The sequence below is a fragment of the Panulirus ornatus genome, chromosome 68 (assembly GCF_036320965.1).
Source record: "Panulirus ornatus isolate Po-2019 chromosome 68, ASM3632096v1, whole genome shotgun sequence".
Classification (NCBI taxonomy): Eukaryota; Metazoa; Arthropoda; class Malacostraca; order Decapoda; family Palinuridae; genus Panulirus; species Panulirus ornatus.
In genome coordinates this window covers 5,657,990-5,677,569 of record NC_092291.1, presented here as the reverse complement: position 1 = coordinate 5,677,569, position 19,580 = coordinate 5,657,990, and the positions used below count along the sequence as shown (strand labels likewise).

The 19,580-nt window shown below is 40.6% G+C and overlaps 1 protein-coding gene across 5 annotated transcripts in view; it reads left to right on the top strand.

Moving 5' to 3' along the window:
• The window catches only part of LOC139747321 (acyl-CoA:lysophosphatidylglycerol acyltransferase 1-like), a 104,916-nt gene that overhangs the window by 44,734 nt on the left and 40,602 nt on the right, over positions 1-19,580 (top strand). For 4 of the 5 annotated variants that reach the window (XM_071659497.1, XM_071659495.1, XM_071659498.1 and 1 more), the window contains 2 exons: positions 5,371-5,536; positions 11,966-12,191. In XM_071659497.1, the coding sequence (XP_071515598.1) occupies positions 5,496-5,536; positions 11,966-12,191 (267 nt within the window). In that variant the 5' untranslated portion in view covers positions 5,371-5,495. The remainder of the gene's footprint in view (positions 1-5,370; positions 5,537-11,965; positions 12,192-19,580) is intronic. The other variant, XM_071659494.1, reaches the window with a different exon arrangement.

The window sequence follows — 19,580 nt, the reverse complement described above, 5'->3', positions numbered from 1 at the left end:
TACCAAATCATTTTCCCTAACCCTCTCACTTTGCACACCACCTCGACCAAAACACCCTATATCTGCCACTCTGTCATCAGACACATTCAACAAACCTTCAAAATACTCATTCCATCTCCTTCTCACATCACCACTACTTGTTATCACCTCCCCATTTACGCCCTTCACTGAAGTTCCCATTTGCTCCCTTGTCTTACGCACCCTATTTACCTCCTTCCAGAACATCTTTTTATTCTCCCTAAAATTTACTGATAGTCTCTCACCCCAACTCTCATTTGCCCTTTTTTTCACCTCTTGCACCTTTCTCTTGACCACTTGTCTCTTTCTTTTATACTTCTCCCACTCAATTGCATTTTTTCCCTGCAAAAATCGTCCAAATGCCTCTCTCTTCTCTTTCACTAATACTCTTACTTCTTCATCCCACCACTCACTACCCTTTCTAAACAGCCCACCTCCCACTCTTCTCATGCCAACTCTGTAATTTGAGCACTCACCTTTATCCCCTTTGCCTTTGTACAATGACACTACACATGCATTCTGCCAATCCTCAGGCACCTCACCATGAGTCATACATACATTAATATCCTTACTAACCAGTCAACAACGCGGTCACCCCCTTTTTTAGATAAATTCCACTGCAATACCATTCACACCCGCTGCCTTGCTGGCTTTCATCTTCTGCAAAGCTTTAACTACCTCTTCTCTGTTTACCAAATCATTATTATACAGCGACAGAGTATGGTAAAATATAAAGTAAATAATATATATATATTTATTTATTATACTTAGTCGCTGTCTCCTGCGTTAGTGAGGTAGTGCAAGGAAACAAACGAAAGAATGGCCCAACCCACCCACAAACATGTATATACATAAACGCCCAAACATGCACATATGCATACCTATACAATTCAACATATACATACATATACATACACAGACATATAGATATATATACATGTACGTATTCATACATGCTGCCTTCATCTATTCCCGCCGCCACCCTGCCACACATGAAATAACACCCTCCTCCTCCCCGCGTTTGTGTGCGGTAGCGCTAGGAAAAGACAACAAAGGCCACATTCGTTCACTTTCAGTCTCTAGCTGTCATGTATAATGCACCGAAACCACGGCTGCTTTTCCACATCCAGGTCCCGCAAACTTTCTATGATACCCTAGATGCTTCACATGCCCTGGTTCAGTTCATTGACAGCATGTCCACCCTGGTATACCACCCAATTCACTCTCTACCTTGCACGCTTTTCACCCTCTTGTATGTCCATGCCCCGATCGCTCAAAATCTTTTTCACTCCATCCTTCCACCTTGAGTTTGGTCTCCTGCTTCTCCTTGTTCCCTCCACCTCTTTGTCATCTTTCCTCACTCTTTCTCTCCATGTGACCAAACCATTTCAATAAACCCTCTTCTGCTCTCTCAACCACACTCTTTTTATTACCACACATCTCTCTTACCCTTTCATTACTTACTCAATTAAACCACCTCACACCATATATTGTTGTCAAACATCTCATTTCCAACACATCACCCTCCTCCACACAACCCTATCTATCGCCCATGCCTCACAACCATGTAACATTGTTGGAACAGCTATTCCTTCAAACATACCCAGTTTTGCTCTCCGAGATAACGTTCTCGCTTTCCATACATTCAGCATCACTCCCAGAACCTTCACTCCCTCCCCCCTGTGACTCACTTTCACTTCCATGGTTCTATCTGCTGCTAAGTCCACTCCCAGCTATCCAAGACACTTCACTTCCTCCAGTTTTTCTCCATTCAAACTTACCTCCCAATTAGCTTGTCTCTCAACCCTACTGAACCTAATAACCTTGCTCTTATTCACATTTACTCTCAGCTTTCTTCTTTCACACACTTTACCAAACTCAGTCAGTCACCAACTTCTGCAGTTTCTCACCCGAATCAGCCACCAGCGCTATATCATCAGCGAACAACAAATGACTCACTTCCAAGCCCTCTCATCCACAACAGACTGCATGCTTGCCCCTCTCTCCAAAACTCTTGCATTTACCTCTCAAATCACCCCATCCATAAACAAATCAAACAACCATGGAGACATCAAGCAGCCCTGCCACAAACTGACATTCACTGGGAACCAATTACTTTCCTCTCTGTGCTCATACACATGCCTTACAACCTTGGTGAAAACTTTTAACTGCTTCTAGCAACTTACCTCTCATACCAAATACTCTTAAAACCTCCACAAAACATCTCTATCAACCCCATCATATGCCTTCTCCAGATCCATATATGCTACATACAGATCCATCTGTTTTTGTATGTATTTCTCACATACATTCTTCAAAGCAAACACCTGATCTGCACATCCTCTACAACTTCTGAAACCCCACTGCTCTTCCCCAATTTGATGCTTTGTACATGTCTTTACCCTCTCAATCAATACCATTTCATATAATTTCCCAGGAAATACTCAACAAACTTATGCCTCAGTAATTTGAACACTCACCTTTTTTCCCCTTTGCCTTTGTACAGTGGCGCTATGCCTCATTCTGCCAGTCCTCACACACTTCACCATGATCCATATCCATATATACATTGAATATCATTATCAGCCAATCAACAACACACACATTCATCCCCTTTTTTTTCTAATAAATTCCACTACAATACCATCCAAACCCGCCACCTTGTCGGCTTTCATATTCCACAAAGCTTTTACTACCTCTACTCTGTTTATCAAACAATTCTCCCTGACCCTTTCACTTCGCACACCACTCCAACCAAAACACCCTATATCTGCAACTCTATCATCAAACACACTCAAAAAACCTTCAAAATACTCTCTCCATCTTCTCACTTCATCACTACTTGTTATTACCTCCCCTTTTGCCCCCTTCACCGATGTTCCCATTTGTTTTCTTGTTGTATGCACTTTATGTACCTCGTTCCAAAACATCTTTTTATTCTCCCTAAAATTTAATGATATTCTCACCCCAACTCTCACTTGCCCTCTTTTTCACCTCTTGCACCTTTCTTTTGACCTCCTGCCACTTTCTTTTATACTTCTCCCTGTCATCTGCCCTACTTCACTGCAAAAATCATCCAAACGCCTCTCCTCTTTCACTAACAATCTTCCTCATTCCACCACTCACTACTCTTTCTAATCTGCTCACCTCCCACCTTTCTCATGCAGAAGTCATCACTGCTTCCCTAAATACATCCCATTCCTCCCCCACTCCCCTTACATCATTTGCTCTCATCTTTTGCCATTCTGTACTCAATCTCTCCAGGTACTTCCTCACACAAGTCTCCTTCCCAAGCTCACTTACTCTCTCCAGTCTCTTCTCACCAACATTCTCTCTTCTTTTCTGAAAACCTCAGTAAATCTTCACCTTCACCTCCACAAGATTATGATCAGACATCCCTCCAGCTGCCCCTCTCAGAACATTAACATCCAAAAGTCTTTCTTTCACACGCCTGTCAATTAACACGTAATCCAATGATGCCCTATATATGCTTATGTTTATCTCTGTTTGTAAATCAGTTATTCCCAATCACCAGCCCTTTTTCAGCACACAAATCCACAAGCTCTTCACCATTTCCACGGGGAAATGAAACACGATAAGTTTCCAAGTGCACTTTAGTGTCTGGGGTAAACCATGGAAAGGTCTATGGGGTCTGGATGTGTATAGGGAGCTGTGGTTTTGGTGCATTGCACATGACAGCTAGAGATTGAGTTAACGAATGCGGCCTTTTTTTTTTTTTTTTTTTCCAGGTGCTACTTTTCCTTGTATTTTTTTGCAGTTTCCTGCATTGTTTAGGAGCAGTGGAAAAAAATGGCTTCTTTTACTCAGTTCCATCCTGTAGCTATAATTTGTATTACTGCAAAACCAAAGGCTCATATCCACAGCCAGGCCCCACGTCTCTCTCTGTGGTTTTCCGCAATTGCATCAAATGCCTTAGTTCGGTCCACTGACAGCATGTCGCCCCTTGTATACCACATCCTTCCATTTAATTTTTTCCTGTGCATGCCTTACTCCTTCCAATTTGGTCTCCCCCCAGTCTTTGCTTTGTCCTCTTGTGACACAAATGTACTCTCTTTGTCAGTTGCTCTTCATGCATTCTCTTTGTGCCCATATGAATTTAGCACATCCTCTTCAGCTCTTTCAACCATACTCTTTTCATTATCATACCTTTCTCATACTCTATCATTTTTTACTTGATCAACCCTACTTACCCCACATATTGTCCACAAGCATTTAATTTCCAACACATTCACCCTTGTATGGACGGTCATATCTACAGCCCATGCCTTCCATACTACTGTTGGGACCACTGTACCTTTAAACATGCCCATCTTTGCCTTCCCAGATAGTGACCTCTCTTTCTATGCATTCCTTAGTGTACCCAGGGCATTAATCCCCTTATTGTCCTAATGAGTCTTCTGAGTTCCTTCGGGTACATTTGCTGCATAACACCTATGGAGTGCCACAGTGTTCTGATCTAAAACAGTTATTCTTCCTCATATATGTAAATGACTTGCATTGAGGTTTGAACTCTTACCTGAATATATTTGCAGATGATGCAAAATCATGAGTGGAGTGAAAAATGTAAAGGGGACCTTGACAAACTCCAGAGTTAGTTCAGTGTATAGTTTTTAAAACAAATTGATTAGTTATGTAGACAGTATACAGTTCTTTGAGAGATATAGGGATAGAAGAACCAAAGGCCATAGCATGAAATTAAGCAAGAAACTTGATAAAAACAATGTAAAAAGATGTTAGGAATAGTGTGAGAATGGTGGATGGATGGATGGAATAAAATGCTGAAGACATGGTTAATGCAGACAGCATGCATGGATTTAAGAAGTTATATGATAGAGACTATTCAAGAGCTGATGCCCCATGAGAGTAAAACTCCCTCCCTGTATAGTACATGTAGGTAATTACATACATACATACACACATAAATATATGGTGTTTGGAGCCCTGTGGGACAGAAATATAGTGCAGGAAAGTAAGGCAAGTAATAGTCACATGCCCTATCCAGATCTAGTTTCTTGCTCAGCATCATTTCAACCAGTATTCATGTACATTAATGAAAAGCTGATATTTTTTCTTGTCCTTTAAATTTTTGAAGTAAAGGGAACCATTATAAGGTGACTTTGTAAAGTTTGGTTACTGTACTACTTACTGTGACTCATAGTGTATTTGTATAGGTATTGAAACAAGGAACTTTTGAACTGTCATTGGATTAAGATGTAATAAAGATAATTTTTGTGAATCATATTTAAAGCACATTCCATATCTTGTAGTTAATGTAGGTATGATTAAATTACCAAATGAAATGATTCTTATCATTGATATTATCTTTCTTAGATAATGAGAATGCTGAAAGAGCATTAAAATTACTTAAGACTCCTGACTTTTGAATCGTGGCTGTCAAGTGCTGGTATTGCTGCTGCCTTGTGCTGCATGCTCTCCACTGCCCTCTTGACCTCAACATGGATCACAATGCAAGATGTTGTAGAGTTGATCCAGAGAGGTAAGTGCACCATTTGTACATTAGACATGATGCTGAACACTAGTGTGAATAATCAAGGTTTTATTTTTTAATTTAGTTGTCTTAATTCATCATTTCTCCTTTTTTTTGGCTATCGTTATTATGTTGCTTGTTTGCTCTTTCAGAACTGCTTTGTATGCAGAATTAGACTTTAAAGGTTTGCTTTTTGATCATATCTTTAAAAGCTGAGGATATGTTAGAAATTATCAAACCATTTGTTCGTGAATTGCACACCCTAACCTTGTGTTTTGAGGACAAATCTGTGCTTGGCTCTTCATTCTGTTTGTGCTTTTAGAAAATGATAATACAAGGAGGGGGGGTTAATGACCTCCTGCTCTGGTCTCAGTTAGTTGCCTCTTACAACATGCAGGAGATATGTGGTTAGTTTTATCACTTCCCGATTCCAGGGATACCGTAAAAGAAATTTCTGATTTAGGATGAATGATCATGTTAGTGTTGCATTTTCAAGTGTTATGTGAGAGATGACAAGAGAGTTTGTGATTAAGTTCCAGAAACCTTTGTGTATATGAGGCAGAAAGGAAAGACATATCAACCTGGGTTAGGGAGGGGAACCTAACAGTTACTGCAGTGCTAGCTCATTTTGCTGTCGTCATTGGTTTTAGCAGTACCTCCCTTGTGAGTATCTGCCTAATGCACAGTACTTTGACTTTAGTTTTGGTGCATTTCACATGACAACTAGACAGTAGATGTTTGCAAATGAGGCTGTTGGTTATCTGTTCCTTACATCTCTTTGATAAAGGAAGAGAAGCAGATGAGTATAGATAAGAAATACAGAAATTTTATTCATTTCCAGTCAGGCAGTAAACACCTGTGTGAATTGTACACAGGTGAATTTTTTTCATGCTAGCAGAGAAGGAATAAGCAACTGAATGCCCTAATGATGGCCAACTAATTTATGATGTGGATAGGGAGCTGTGGTTTTGATGCATTACACATGACACGTAGAGACTGAGTGTGAACGAATGTGGCCTTTTGTCTGCATTCCTGGCGCTGCCTCGCTGAAGCAGGGGATAGCTTTGCTGTTTTTCCTGTGGCGTGGGGTAGCAACAGGAATGGATGAAGGCAGGCAAGAATGAATATGTACATGTATATATATAATGTCTGTGTATTTGTATGTATATTTATGCATATGTTTATATTTATATATAAATATGAAGAATGTGTGGAAGTCGAGAACATTATCTTGGAAAGCAAAAATGGGTATGTTTGAAGGAATAGTGGTTCCAACAACGTTGTATGGTTGCGAGGCGTGAGCTATAGATAGAGTTGTGCGCAGGAGGGTGGATGTGCTGGAAATGAGATGTTTGAGGACAATGTGTGGTGTGAGGTGGTTTGATCGAGTAAGTAATGTAGGGGTAAGAGAGATGTGTGGAAATAAAAAGAGCGTGGTTGAGAGAACAGAAGAGGGTGTTTTGAAATGGTTTGGGCACATGGAGAGAATGAGTGAGGAAAGATTGACCTAGAGGATATATGTGTCAGAGGTGGAGGGAACGAGGAGAAGTGGGAGACCAAATTGGAGGTGGAAAGATGGAGTGAAAAAGATTTTGTGTGATCGGGGCCTGAACATGCAGGAGGGTGAAAGGAAGGCAAGGAATAGAGTGAATTGGATCGATGTGGTATACCGGGGTTGACGTGCTGTCAGTGGATTGAATCAGGGCATGTGAAGCGTCTTGGGTAAACCATGGAAAGTTGTGTGTGGGGCCTGGATGTGGAAAGGGAGCTGTGGTTTGCATGGCAGGTAGAGACTGAGTGTGAACGAATGGGGCCTTTGTTGTCTTTTCCTAGTGCTACCTCACACTTATGAGGGGGGAGGGGGATGGTATTCCATGTGTGGCGAGGTGGCGATGGGAGTGAATGGGGGCAGACAGTGTGAATTGTGTGCATGGGTATATATATATGTATGTGTCTGTGTATGTATATATATGTGTACATTGAGATGTATAGGTATGTATATTTGCGTGTGTGGACGTGTGTGTGTATACATTGTGTATGGGGGTGGGTTGGGCCATTTCTTTCATCTGTTTCCTTGCGCTACCTCGCAAACGCGGGAGACAGCGACAAAGCAAAATAATAATAATAATAATAATAATAATTATTCAACTTGTCACTTTCCGCGTTAGCCGTCTATGCGGCAACGACGAAAATGGCCCAACCCTCCACATCAACATTGTTGATACACACATTCCCAACTCCCATTTTTACTTTCACGATAATGTTCTCACTCAACATTACTGTGATACCATGTACAGATTATCTTGCTGCCTTTTTGCTTCCGTCTCCACCGCGCCACACGTTAAATGTCAACCCTTACCCTCATTTTAGCTGCCAAGTATGCTAGAAGACACTCAGGCCACATTCGTTCATACTCAGTCTCCACTGTACCTATAATTGCACCGAAACCAAGCTCTCCATTCCACATTCCAAGACCCACACAAACTTCTCAGGTTTCCCATGACACTCACCAGCCCTGTTTGGCCTGGTAACCACAATTCACTCTATTCCTGCACCCTTCACTCTCATGCAGTCAGCCCCGATCGTTCAAATCTTTTCCTTCCTCTTTCCAACCTCCATTGGTTTCCACCTCCTTACCCTCAATAATAATAATAATAATAATAATAATAATAATGTATATATATGTAGCATGTAGGCTTTTATGTTCATATATGTGTATATGAGTGGATGGGCCATTCTTTGTCTGTTTCCTGGCGCTATCTCGTTGACATGGGAAATAGCACCTACCGATGATAATTGTAATGATGATAATAAATATTATTACATTATTATACTTTGTCACTGTCTCCCGCGTTAGCAAGGTAGTGCAAGGAAACAGACGAAAGAATGGCCCAACCCACTCACATACACATTTATATACATACACATCCACACTCGCACATATACATACCTATACATTTCAACGCATACATATATATACATACACAGACATATACATATATACACATGTACAGAATTCATACTTGCTGCCTTTTTTCATTCCCGTCTCCACCCCGCCACACGTTAAATGACAACCCCCTTACCCTGCATGAGTGCAAGGTAGTGCTAGGAAGAGACAACAAAGGCCACATTCGTTCATACTCAGTCTCCAACTGTCCTGTATAATGCACCGAAACCACAGCTCCCATTCCACATCCAGGCCCCACAAAACTTTCCATGGTTTACCCCAGACACTTCACATGCCCTGGTTTGGCCCTGGTATACCACATCGCTCCAATTCACTCTATTCCTTGCACCCCTTTCACTCTCATGCATGTTCAGGCCCCGATCGCTCAAAATCTTTTTCACTCCATCTTTCCACCTCCAATTTGGTTTCCCACTCCTCCTTGTTCCCTCCACCTCTGACACATGTATCCTTTGTCAATCTTTCCTCACTCATTCTCTCCATGTGACCAAACCATTTCAAAACACCCTCTTCTGCTCTCTCAACCACATTCTTTTTGTTACCACACATCTCTCTTACCCTATTATTACCTACTCGGTCAAACCACCTCACACCACATAATGTCCTCAAACATCTCACTTCCAACACATCCACCCTCATCTGCACAACTCTATCTATAGCCCACGCCTCGCTACCATATAACATTGTTGGAACCATTATTCCTTAAAACATACCCACTTTTTCTATCCAAGATAATGTTCTCGCCTTCCACACATTTCTCACCCCCTCCCCCACTCTGTGTCTCACTACCGCTTCCATGGTTCCATCCACTGCCAAATCCACTCCCAGATTTCTAAAACACTTCACTTCCTTCAGTTTTTCTCCATTCAGGCTTACCTCCCAATTGACTTGTCCCTCAACCCTACTGTACCTAATAACCTTGCTCTTATTCACATTTACTCTCAGCTTTCTTCTTCTTTCACACACTTTACCAAACTCAGTCACCAGTTTCTGCAGTTTCTCACCCGAATCAGCCACCAGTGCTGTATCATCAGCGAACAACAACTGACTCACTTCCCAAGCCCTCTCACCCAGAACAGATGGCATAATTGCCCCTCTTTCCAAAACTCTTGCATTCACCTCCCTAACAACCCAACCATAAACAAATTAAACAACCATGGAGACATCATGCACCCCTGTCGCAAATCAACATTCACTGAGAACCAATCACTTTCCTCTCTTCCTACTCGTACACATGCCTTAGTAACATCCTTGATAAAAAATTTTCACTGCTTGTAGCAACTTGCCTTCCACACCATATATTCTTAATACTTTCCACAGAGCATCTCTATTAACTCTGTCATATGCCTTCTCCAGATCCATAAATGCTACATACAAATCCATTTGCTTTTCTAAGTATTTCTCACATACATTCTTCAAAGCAAACACCTGATCCACACATCCTCTACCACTTCTAAAACCACACTGCTCTTCCCCAATCTGATGCATGCTTTCACTCTCTCAATCAATACCCTCCCATATAATTTACCAAGAATACTCAACAAACTTATACCTCTATAATTTGAGCACTACCTTTATTCCCTTTGCCTTTGAACAATGGCACTACGCATGCATTCCGCCAATCCTCAGGCACCTCACCATGAGTCATACATACATTGAATATCCTTACCAACCAGTCAACAACACAGTTACCCCCTTTTTTAATAAATTCCACTGCAATACCATCCAAACCCACTGCCTTGCTGGCTTTCATCTTCTGCAAAGCTTTTACTACCTCTTCTCTGTTTACCAAATCATTCTCCCTAACCCTCTCACTTCGCACATCACCTCAACCAAAACACCCTCTGTCTGCCACTCTGTCATCTAACACATTCAACAAACCTTCAAAATACTCACTCCATCTCCATCTCACATCACCACTACTTTTTATTACCTACCCATTAGCCCCCTTTACTGATGTTCCCATTTGTTCTCTTGTCTTATGCACTTTATTTACCTCCTTCCAAAACATCTTTTTATTCTCTTTAAAATTTGATGATACTCTCTCACCCCAACTCTCATTTGCCCTCTTTTTCACCTCTTGCACCTTTCTCTTGACCTCATGCCTCTTTTTTTTTTTTTTTTATAAATCTCCAAGTCATTTGCACTATTTCCCTGCAAAACTCATCCAAATGCCTCTCTCTTCTCTTTCACTTATGATCTTACTTTCTCATCCCACCACTCACTACCCTTTCTAATCTGCCCACCTATCACGCTTCTCATGCCACAAGCATCTTTTGCGCAAGCCATCACTGCTTCCCTAAATACATCCCATTCCTCCCATACTCTCCTTACTTCCTTTGCTCTCACCTTTTTCCATTCTGCACTCAGACTCTCCTGGTACTTCCTCACACAAGTCTCCTTCCCAAGCTCACTTACTCTCACCACTCCTTCACCCCAACATTTTCTCTTCTTCTCTGAAAACCTCTACAAATCTTCACGTTCGCCTCCATAAGATAATGGTGAGGCGCGGGCTATAGATATGGCTGTGCGGAGGAGGGTGGATGTGTTGGAAATTAGATGTTTGAGGACAGTATGTGGTGCGAGATGGATTGATCGAGTAAGTAATGTAGGGGTAAGAGAGATGTGTGGTAATAAAAAGAGTGTGGTTGAGACAGCAGAAGAGCGTATATTGAAATGGTTTGGTCACATGGAGAGAATGAGTGAGGATAGATTGACAATGAGGATATGTGCGTCAGAGGTGGAGGGAACGGGGAGAAGTGGGAGACCAAATTGGAGGTGGAAGGATGGAGTGAAAAAGATTTTGAACGATTGGGGCCTGAACATGCTGGAGGGTGAAAGGCGGGCAAGGAATAGAGTGAATTGGCGCAATGTGGTATACCGGGGTTGATGTGCTGTCAATGGATTGAACCAGGGCATGTGAAGCGTCTGGGGTAAACCATGGAAGGTTTTGTGGGGCCTGGATGTGGAAAGGGAGCTGTGGTTTCAGTGCATTATACATGACAGCTAGAGACAGATTGAACGAATGTGGCCTTTGTTGTCTTTTCCTAGTACTACCTCTCGTGCATCTGGGGAGAGAGGGTTGTCATTCCATGTGTGGAGGGGTGGTGACAGGAGTGGATGGATGCAGCAAGTATGAATTATGTACATGTGTATATATGTATATGTTTGTGTATGTATATATATGTATATGTTGAAATGTATAGGTATATATATGTACATGTGTGGATGTGTATGTATATACATGTGTATGTTGGTGGGTTGGGCCATTCTTTCGTCTTTTTCCTTGCACTACCTTACTAACGCGGGAGGCAGTGACAAAGTATAATAGATAGATAAATATAAGAATAAGATATTTCAATTTTAGAAATATGACAGGTGTTAAGTTGTGAGTGATCTGTGGTATGATTTTGCCTTGTCCTGGTATCTAATTTGAAGTCTGATTTCTCATGCAATGTACCCTTTGCCTACAGATTATATGTAGGACTGCGGGCCACACTGCGATTTATATTCTGGACACTAAACAACTTCTACTGCATCCCAGTCCATTTCTGCTGGTTATTTGTTCTTCAACCTTTCAAGTGGTTTGCCACGTCAACGTATTGGCTTATGGAAGGCATCATGTTCCAGTGGTTACTCTCCATGGTGGCCCTCTGGTCATACAGTGCTGGCTATCATGTTGTTGAATTGGGTGATGATGTAAGTAGGCAACTTACTTTTTTATGTCTTCTAAAGGATGCATGTTATATAGTTGTATACTTGATGTGGAGCTGATTGATAACCAAAAAGCTTTAAGAAAATTATGAATGTTCCTCTTTTTTTATTGTTGGAGAAAGTAGTATCATATGTATAAGAGTTATATATATTATTTCTGCTTTACACAGTTGCTTCTTCTGCCAAAATGATAGCATTGAAAGTATGACAAAATGATTTCTGTGGAAAGTCATTCTTGTGGATGTGGGAGGAAGAATATTGCCATCATATGTTTTGCATGTTGCAGAAGGTTACAAACAGGGGTGGAAGTAAGGGTCTGTAAAATACTTCCCTCTTATATTCTCACTTTCTAAAAGTAAAAACAAAAGGAGTAAAGCAAGGGTTTTTGCTTGAAGGCTCATCACCTGATGTTGCCCTCAAAAGGAAGGAAAGGAAAGTATTTATAAAGAAAAAACTTATTTTAGTGTTTTAATCCCATTTTTGTTTACAGGGAATGAAATGTTTTAAGAAAGCCTCTGTGTTTACTCATGCAGATCCTCAGATTGTATCGATTGAGCAGAAATGAAACATGGACTTCCACATTAGTGAATCCCTTCATAGTTTTTCAGTTTGCCCATTTATTCATCATATGAAGCAGTGTTTTATGCTTTTTGAGAGAGACCATGTGATGACTTTCTGGGAGGTATGAAATATTTTATGTGTATACCGTATTTTCTGAATATTAAAAACAGAAATAAAATTATTTTTATTTCTTATTTTGTTTTGTCGCTGTCTCCCGCGTTTGCGAGGTAGCACAAGGAAACAGACGAAAGAAATGGCCCAACCCACCCCCATACACAATGTATATACATACACGTCCACACACGCAAATATACATACCTATACATCTCAATGTACGCATATATATACACACACAGACACATACATATATACCCATGCACACAATTCACACTGTCTGCCTTTATTCATTCCCATCGCCACCTCGCCACACATGGAATACCATCCCCCTCCCCCCTCATGTGTGCGAGGTAGCACTAGGAAAAGACAACAAAGGCCCCATTCGTTCACACTTAGTCTATAGCTGTCATGCAATAATGCCCGAAACCACAGCTCCCTTTCCACATCCAGGCCCCACACAACTTTCCATGGTTTACCCCAGACGCTTCACATGCCCTGATTCAATCCACTGACAGCACGTCAACCCCGGTATACCACATCGATCCAATTCACTGTATTCCTTGCCCTCCTTTCACCTCCTGCATGTTCAGGCCCCGATCACACAAAATCTTTTTCACTCTATCTTTCCACCTCCAATTTGGTCTCCCACTTCTCCTCGTTCCCTCCACCTCCGACACATATATCCTCTTGGTCAATCTTTCCTCACTCATTCTCTCCATGTGCCCAAACCATTTCAAAACACCCTCTTCTGCTCTCTCAACCACGCTCTTTTTATTTCCACACATCTCTCTTACCCTTACATTACTTACTCGATCAAACCACCTCACACCACACATTGTCCTCAAACATCTCATTTCCAGCACATCCTCCCTCCTGCGCACAACTCTATCCATAGCCCATGCCTCGCAACCATACAACATTGTTGGAACCACTATTCCTTCAAACATACCCATTTTTGCTTTCCGAGATAATGTTCTCGACTTCCACACATTCTTCAAGGCTCCCAGGATTTTCGCCCCCTCCCCCACCCTATGATTCACTTCCGCTTCCATGGTTCCATCCGCTGCCAGATCCACTCCCAGATATCTAAAACACTTTACTTCCTCCAGTTTTTCTCCATTCAAACTTACCTCCCAATTGACTTGACCCTCAACCCTACTGTACCTAATAACCTTGCTCTTATTCACATTTACTCTTAACTTTCTTCTTTCACACAATTTACCAAACTCAGTCACCAGCTTCTGCAGTTTCTCACATGAACCAGCCACCAGCGCTGTATCATCAGCGAACAACAACTGACTCACTTCCCAAGCTCTCTCATCCACAACAGACTTCATACTTGCCCCTCTTTCCAAAACTCTTACATTCACCTCCCTAACAACCCCATCCATAAACAAATTAAACAATCATGGAGACATCACACACTCCTGCCGCCAACCTACATTCACTGAGAACCAATCACTTTCCTCTCTTCCTACACGTACACATGCCTTACATCCTCGATAAAAACTTTTCACTGCTTCTAACAACTTGCCTCCCACACCATATATTCTTAATACCTTCCACAGAGCATCTCTATCAACTCTACCATATGCCTTCTCCAGATCCATAAATGCTACATACAAATCCATTTGCTTTTCTAAGTATTTCTCACATACATTCTTCAAAGCAAACACCTGAACCACACATCCTCTACCACTTCTGAAACCACACTGCTCTTCCCCAATCTGATGCTCTGTACATGCCTTCACCCTCTCAATCAATACCCTCCCATATAATTTACCAGGAATACTCAACAAACTTATACCTCTGTAGTTTGAGCACTCACTCTTATCCCCTTTGCCTTTGTACAATGGCACTATGCACGCATTCCGCCAATCCTCAGACACCTCACCATGAGTCATACATACATTAAATAACCTTACCAACCATTCAATAATACAGTCATCCCCTTTTTTAATAAATTCCACTGCAATACCATCCAAACCTGCTGCCTTGCCGGCTTTCATCTTCCGCAATATGAGACTAATTTTTCTTTGTGCCATTGTTAGGAGGAGTGACCTTTTGAAATTTGCTGGTTAGTGTGGGTGAGACAGAATTAATTAGAATTTGTATTTTACACTCAAAGCTAGATTTCACTTTAGCACTTGAAATATACAATACAGAATTGTGCTTGGAACAGCATATTACGTATGCTTTTTGCATACACTGTTTTCACAGTATAGATATTTTTTCAAATCTGAGTTTTACTACAAGGCCTAAGCCAACTGTTTACTGAGAGAGGTCTGGCTTAATGGTGAAAACAGTATTTTGTCTCCAGGATCAGTTTGTCCCATGAGCCAAGAGAGATTCTGTCATATCTATGGGGATTAGAAACCTCTTAAATCCCTATCTTCTGATGAGGGGAATGCCTATAGCTAAGCCTGGGTCCATTCTTTAGCAGCCTTCATTCTGCTCTGATGTCATCATTCCTGGCAGTCAGTACTGATTTGCCTCTATTCTCCAGATCCCAGACTATGTAGGATGTCCCCAAACATCCTGCTTATTTCATCTTCATTCACCCTTCTATGGATAAGTATCTCTGTCTGATTAAGTAGGGTGTGGCATATTATGTAATTTACTTATTTAAATGACTTTTAAAAGTTTGTGTGGCATTCATGGAATGTTGCTGAACTGCCAGTTCCTGCATACTTTGGCATATACACTTCACGTTTCCCTTCCATTACACTACTTCCCCAGTTTATGTGTATGTGTAATTACCTCCTCCCTACCTCTTTCTATTTTGTTCCTTGGTTCTGGATTATTTTTCTTGGAAGTCTTTATTGTATATGGGGAATACACAGAGGTAGGCACTAGAATGGTGTTGGCTGGAGTACCATTACTGATTCAAACCCTGGATATGTGCCATTTGGAGTCAGACATCATTCAGTCACACTTCTTACTGTTTTGGTTCATTCTTATTTACCGTGACTCTCATTACAGTGGGCAAGAGGCTTCCATTGCTTGATCCTGGATGGAAGGGTGTGCTTTTCAAAAAGACTGTTTTCTCACACAGTTAGGAGTATTTGGAGCATTTTGTTTTCTCACAGAGTTTGGAGTATTAGGAGCAATTTGTGAATGATCGCCCCTAGTCCAGATAGGCAGGTTGGAATCACTTGTCCCATGTAGTCAGGCAGTGCCCTTTTTTTGACCATTGACATGCTGTGAAGCAGTAAGGGACCAGGGCCACACCTAGGGCAGGAACTCAGTTAACCCTTTGTGGGGTCAAGATTTTCACAAAAGAAAAGATGATTTATATAATAAAGCTTGTTTTGTGAGGCATCTCTGGGTTTAGGTGTTTTTTTACCTTTTCTAAGTTATATCACATTGTTCAAGACTGTCTATTATTTCCCAACATTCTCATTATAGGTTTGTAGATGAGAATGGAGTTGAAATGTTTAAGACCCAGCTTGTGTAATAGGGTTATTGCTGCTTGACCTTTTCAACACTGGTATCACCATAGGAGTCCCCTGTATTTCCTAAGGATGTTTGCTCAGATTTGAGCAACTACTAAGTCAGGTAGACCACAGTACATGTAACTTGGATGGAATTCCTAGTGTACTCTAGAGATCTTGTAAAAAACAAGATCTCTAGCAATTCCTTAGCCATTGTTAGGGGATATGACAGATAAATGTTAGCTGGCTCTTTATTTCTGAATAACTCCCTCTGCCCTAATGAGTATACTGATGATATACTAGTTGAATTTTTTCTGTGATTGTCAAAATGGGGTATAGGATCTGCCAATCATCAGGTAGTGATAAGGTGAGGAAATGGAGCGAGGATTTTGAAGGCTTGTTGAATATATTTTACAATAGATTGGCAGCTACAGACTGTTGGGGTCAAGGAAGTATGTGAAGTGAGTCACTGAAAGTGGTTCAGTGAAGAGAAAGAGGTGATGAAATGTGGCAAGGTGGCTGGAGTGGGTTGTATTAAGTTGAATTTCTTAAGAAGGGGAGTGATTATGTTGTTGATTTTTAGTAAGGGTTTTCATTGTATATATGGATCATGCTGAGGTACCTGATGTTTGGCATAATGCTTGTAAAACGATTATTTAAGGGGAAGGGAGACAAAGGTGAGTGTTTGAACTACAGAGGTGTAAGTTTAAGTGTACCTGTTAAGTTGTATAGGAGATTGGTAATTGAGAAGTTGAAGGCATGTTCAAAACATCAAACTGGGGAGGAATGATGTAGTTTCAGGAATGGGAAAGGATGTATGGATGAGGTGTTTGCCTTTAAGGAAGTGCATAAGAACTACTTAGAGAAAGAGAAGGATATGTATGTGACAATTACAGATCTGGAAAAAGCACATGAAGAGGATGATGGAAATGCCTTGTGGAAGGTCTTACAAATATATAGTCTGTGAGGAAAGCTATTAGATGCAGAAAGTTTTCATCAAGTGTAAGGCATGTGTGCAAATAAGGAGAGTGGAGGATGAGTGCTTCCAAGTGGAAAACACAATATATGAAAATGCCCATCATGATTGCAACTCAGTTCTTTTCTGAATGGGAGATACTAATGTTCTTTTCATTCTCTTAGAAAAGTTTAGTTGTTTACAGCCAGTAAATCCTAGCCTTGAAGTATGAATTGCTAATGTTAGTGGAAAGCATCAGTAGTTGTTGCATGCCAGTCATTTCTGTCAACATGTCAGAAAGCAACGTGTGATTAAGCAACGTTTGATTATGAGTGTCCCATGCCTTATTATGATGTGACACCAAACTTGGAATGAAGAGTGATCACACTGTAAATGTGAATGGTGGAAAACCTATAAATGTCTCCCAAAAAATTACAGGAACACTTGCAAAGGTCTTTTAGTTCCCCTTCATAGGCTTTTCAAGGTTATGAATTGGGTGTTATTGGGTTATTCATATGTCAGCTTTATGAACTGAAATTGACAGCTGCTGAAGTTTATGTTTTTCAGTGGATCATGTTCAGGCAGAGGAGCCAGGATTTACAGTATATTCCACCACCTCAGAATGCACTTCAGCTACATTTTCGATATGCCCTATGTCATACACTGATCTTGGGTTTGAGTCTCATATGCATTTGCTGTTTGAAGTATTTGTGTTCCTTTAGCTGGCAAGAAGAAAATAATAGACCTGTACCTGTGGGGACATCCTAAGGCACAATAGATCAAGTATTTAGATTTACTGTGAAATATGGTTACTACAATGAGTTTTTGGCTCCCTGCCTGTTCAATAAGTGAAATCTTGTTTTTTCACAGTTGTGTAAATGCTCATTCTGGAAGTGATTTGTATGAAGTGTATTGAAGGGATGACAGAGTCTTTACAACTTAAACTGAAACTCCTGTAACATGTCATATTTACTCATTCCAGTTTGTATGCCATTTGATTTCTTGTGATTTTTACATAACTATTATGAGAGTTATTGTTATCACTGAAGAGCTCAAGGCTGAGTTGAGAATTCCATGACAATCTGTTATCAAATGTATTTGTAGTCCCAGTTTTTTCATGCTGAGTGAAATAGTGTTTTTATCTTTATCTTTTAAATGATTTATCATTGGAAATGAATATTTCCATTTCTAAACAGTTACTGTCATTGATGCATTGTGCTTCCAGTGCTTACCAAATTACTTTATGCTTTTTAGTGAAATGATTTTGTTTTACGAAATGCTTTCATTTTTTGTTACATTTAGTTTCAACACTGTATGACCTTCAGTGACCTCTAGATGTCACATAATTGACCCCAGCACTTAGAACATTGAAATATGATAGTTTGGCTTTGAAAAGACTTTCCAGTTGGTAACTATGACCTTCATATGACCCTCTGGTATTCTTAAATTTTTTCACCCTTTGACTTTAAATGAGTGCTTCAGCTCACTCTTGTAACTTTGTTCATAGTCAAATTTTGGGGGCATTCATGGATTTATGTTTGTTAGGTCCAGTCCTTTAGAATCATGTTAGGAAATTGCTTTTCACAAGAGTTGTAATGAACTCAGGTGCTGCTGACTCATCTAAATGTTTTGTTGTTATTCTCATCTTGTTGAGATTTTTTCTTAAAGCCTCCTCTTCTATGTTTGCATGCTTTTTTGGCTCTTGGAACAAGCAGACCCTTGAGAGAAATGTAAATTTCAAAGTATGAAGAACCCTTTCTATTCTGTGTAATTGTCTGTGAAAAAAAATTTTTGGTTTGCATTTTCTGCCCTTCCTTCCCCTCTCTTTTGTAAAATGTTTCTCATACAGGTTTGAGAATTCTGAGGAGTAGTTGGTATTGACAGCCAGTGGATATTGATGTCATTGCTGAATGGAGGTTGTTGATTGTTTGGAGAGCTGTAGGACTTAATTGCTAATTTAGTTGGTCAATGAGGGGTGAGAAGCATTTTCCTTACCAGAGGGTAGGAGGTTAAGAGGTTTCTGACCACCAGGGATCTGGTAGAATCTGTCATGGCTTGCAAAACACTTCCCAGGGAGGGAAAGTACTTCATACTTTAAAGCTTTTATTTTTTCAGATTTTGGGTGAGTTTTAAGTAGTGTCTTAGGCCCTTAGAATTTCCTGTAGAAGTTTTATAAGGAGATTTTACTGAAATTAGGAGGCTGTTAAGGAAAGCACCATACCCATGTGCCAGAAATGCTTGTCAGTGTTGGTTTGACATGTCATAGTTCATTGATCTATGAACTCAAGTGTTGGGTCTGTAATCATT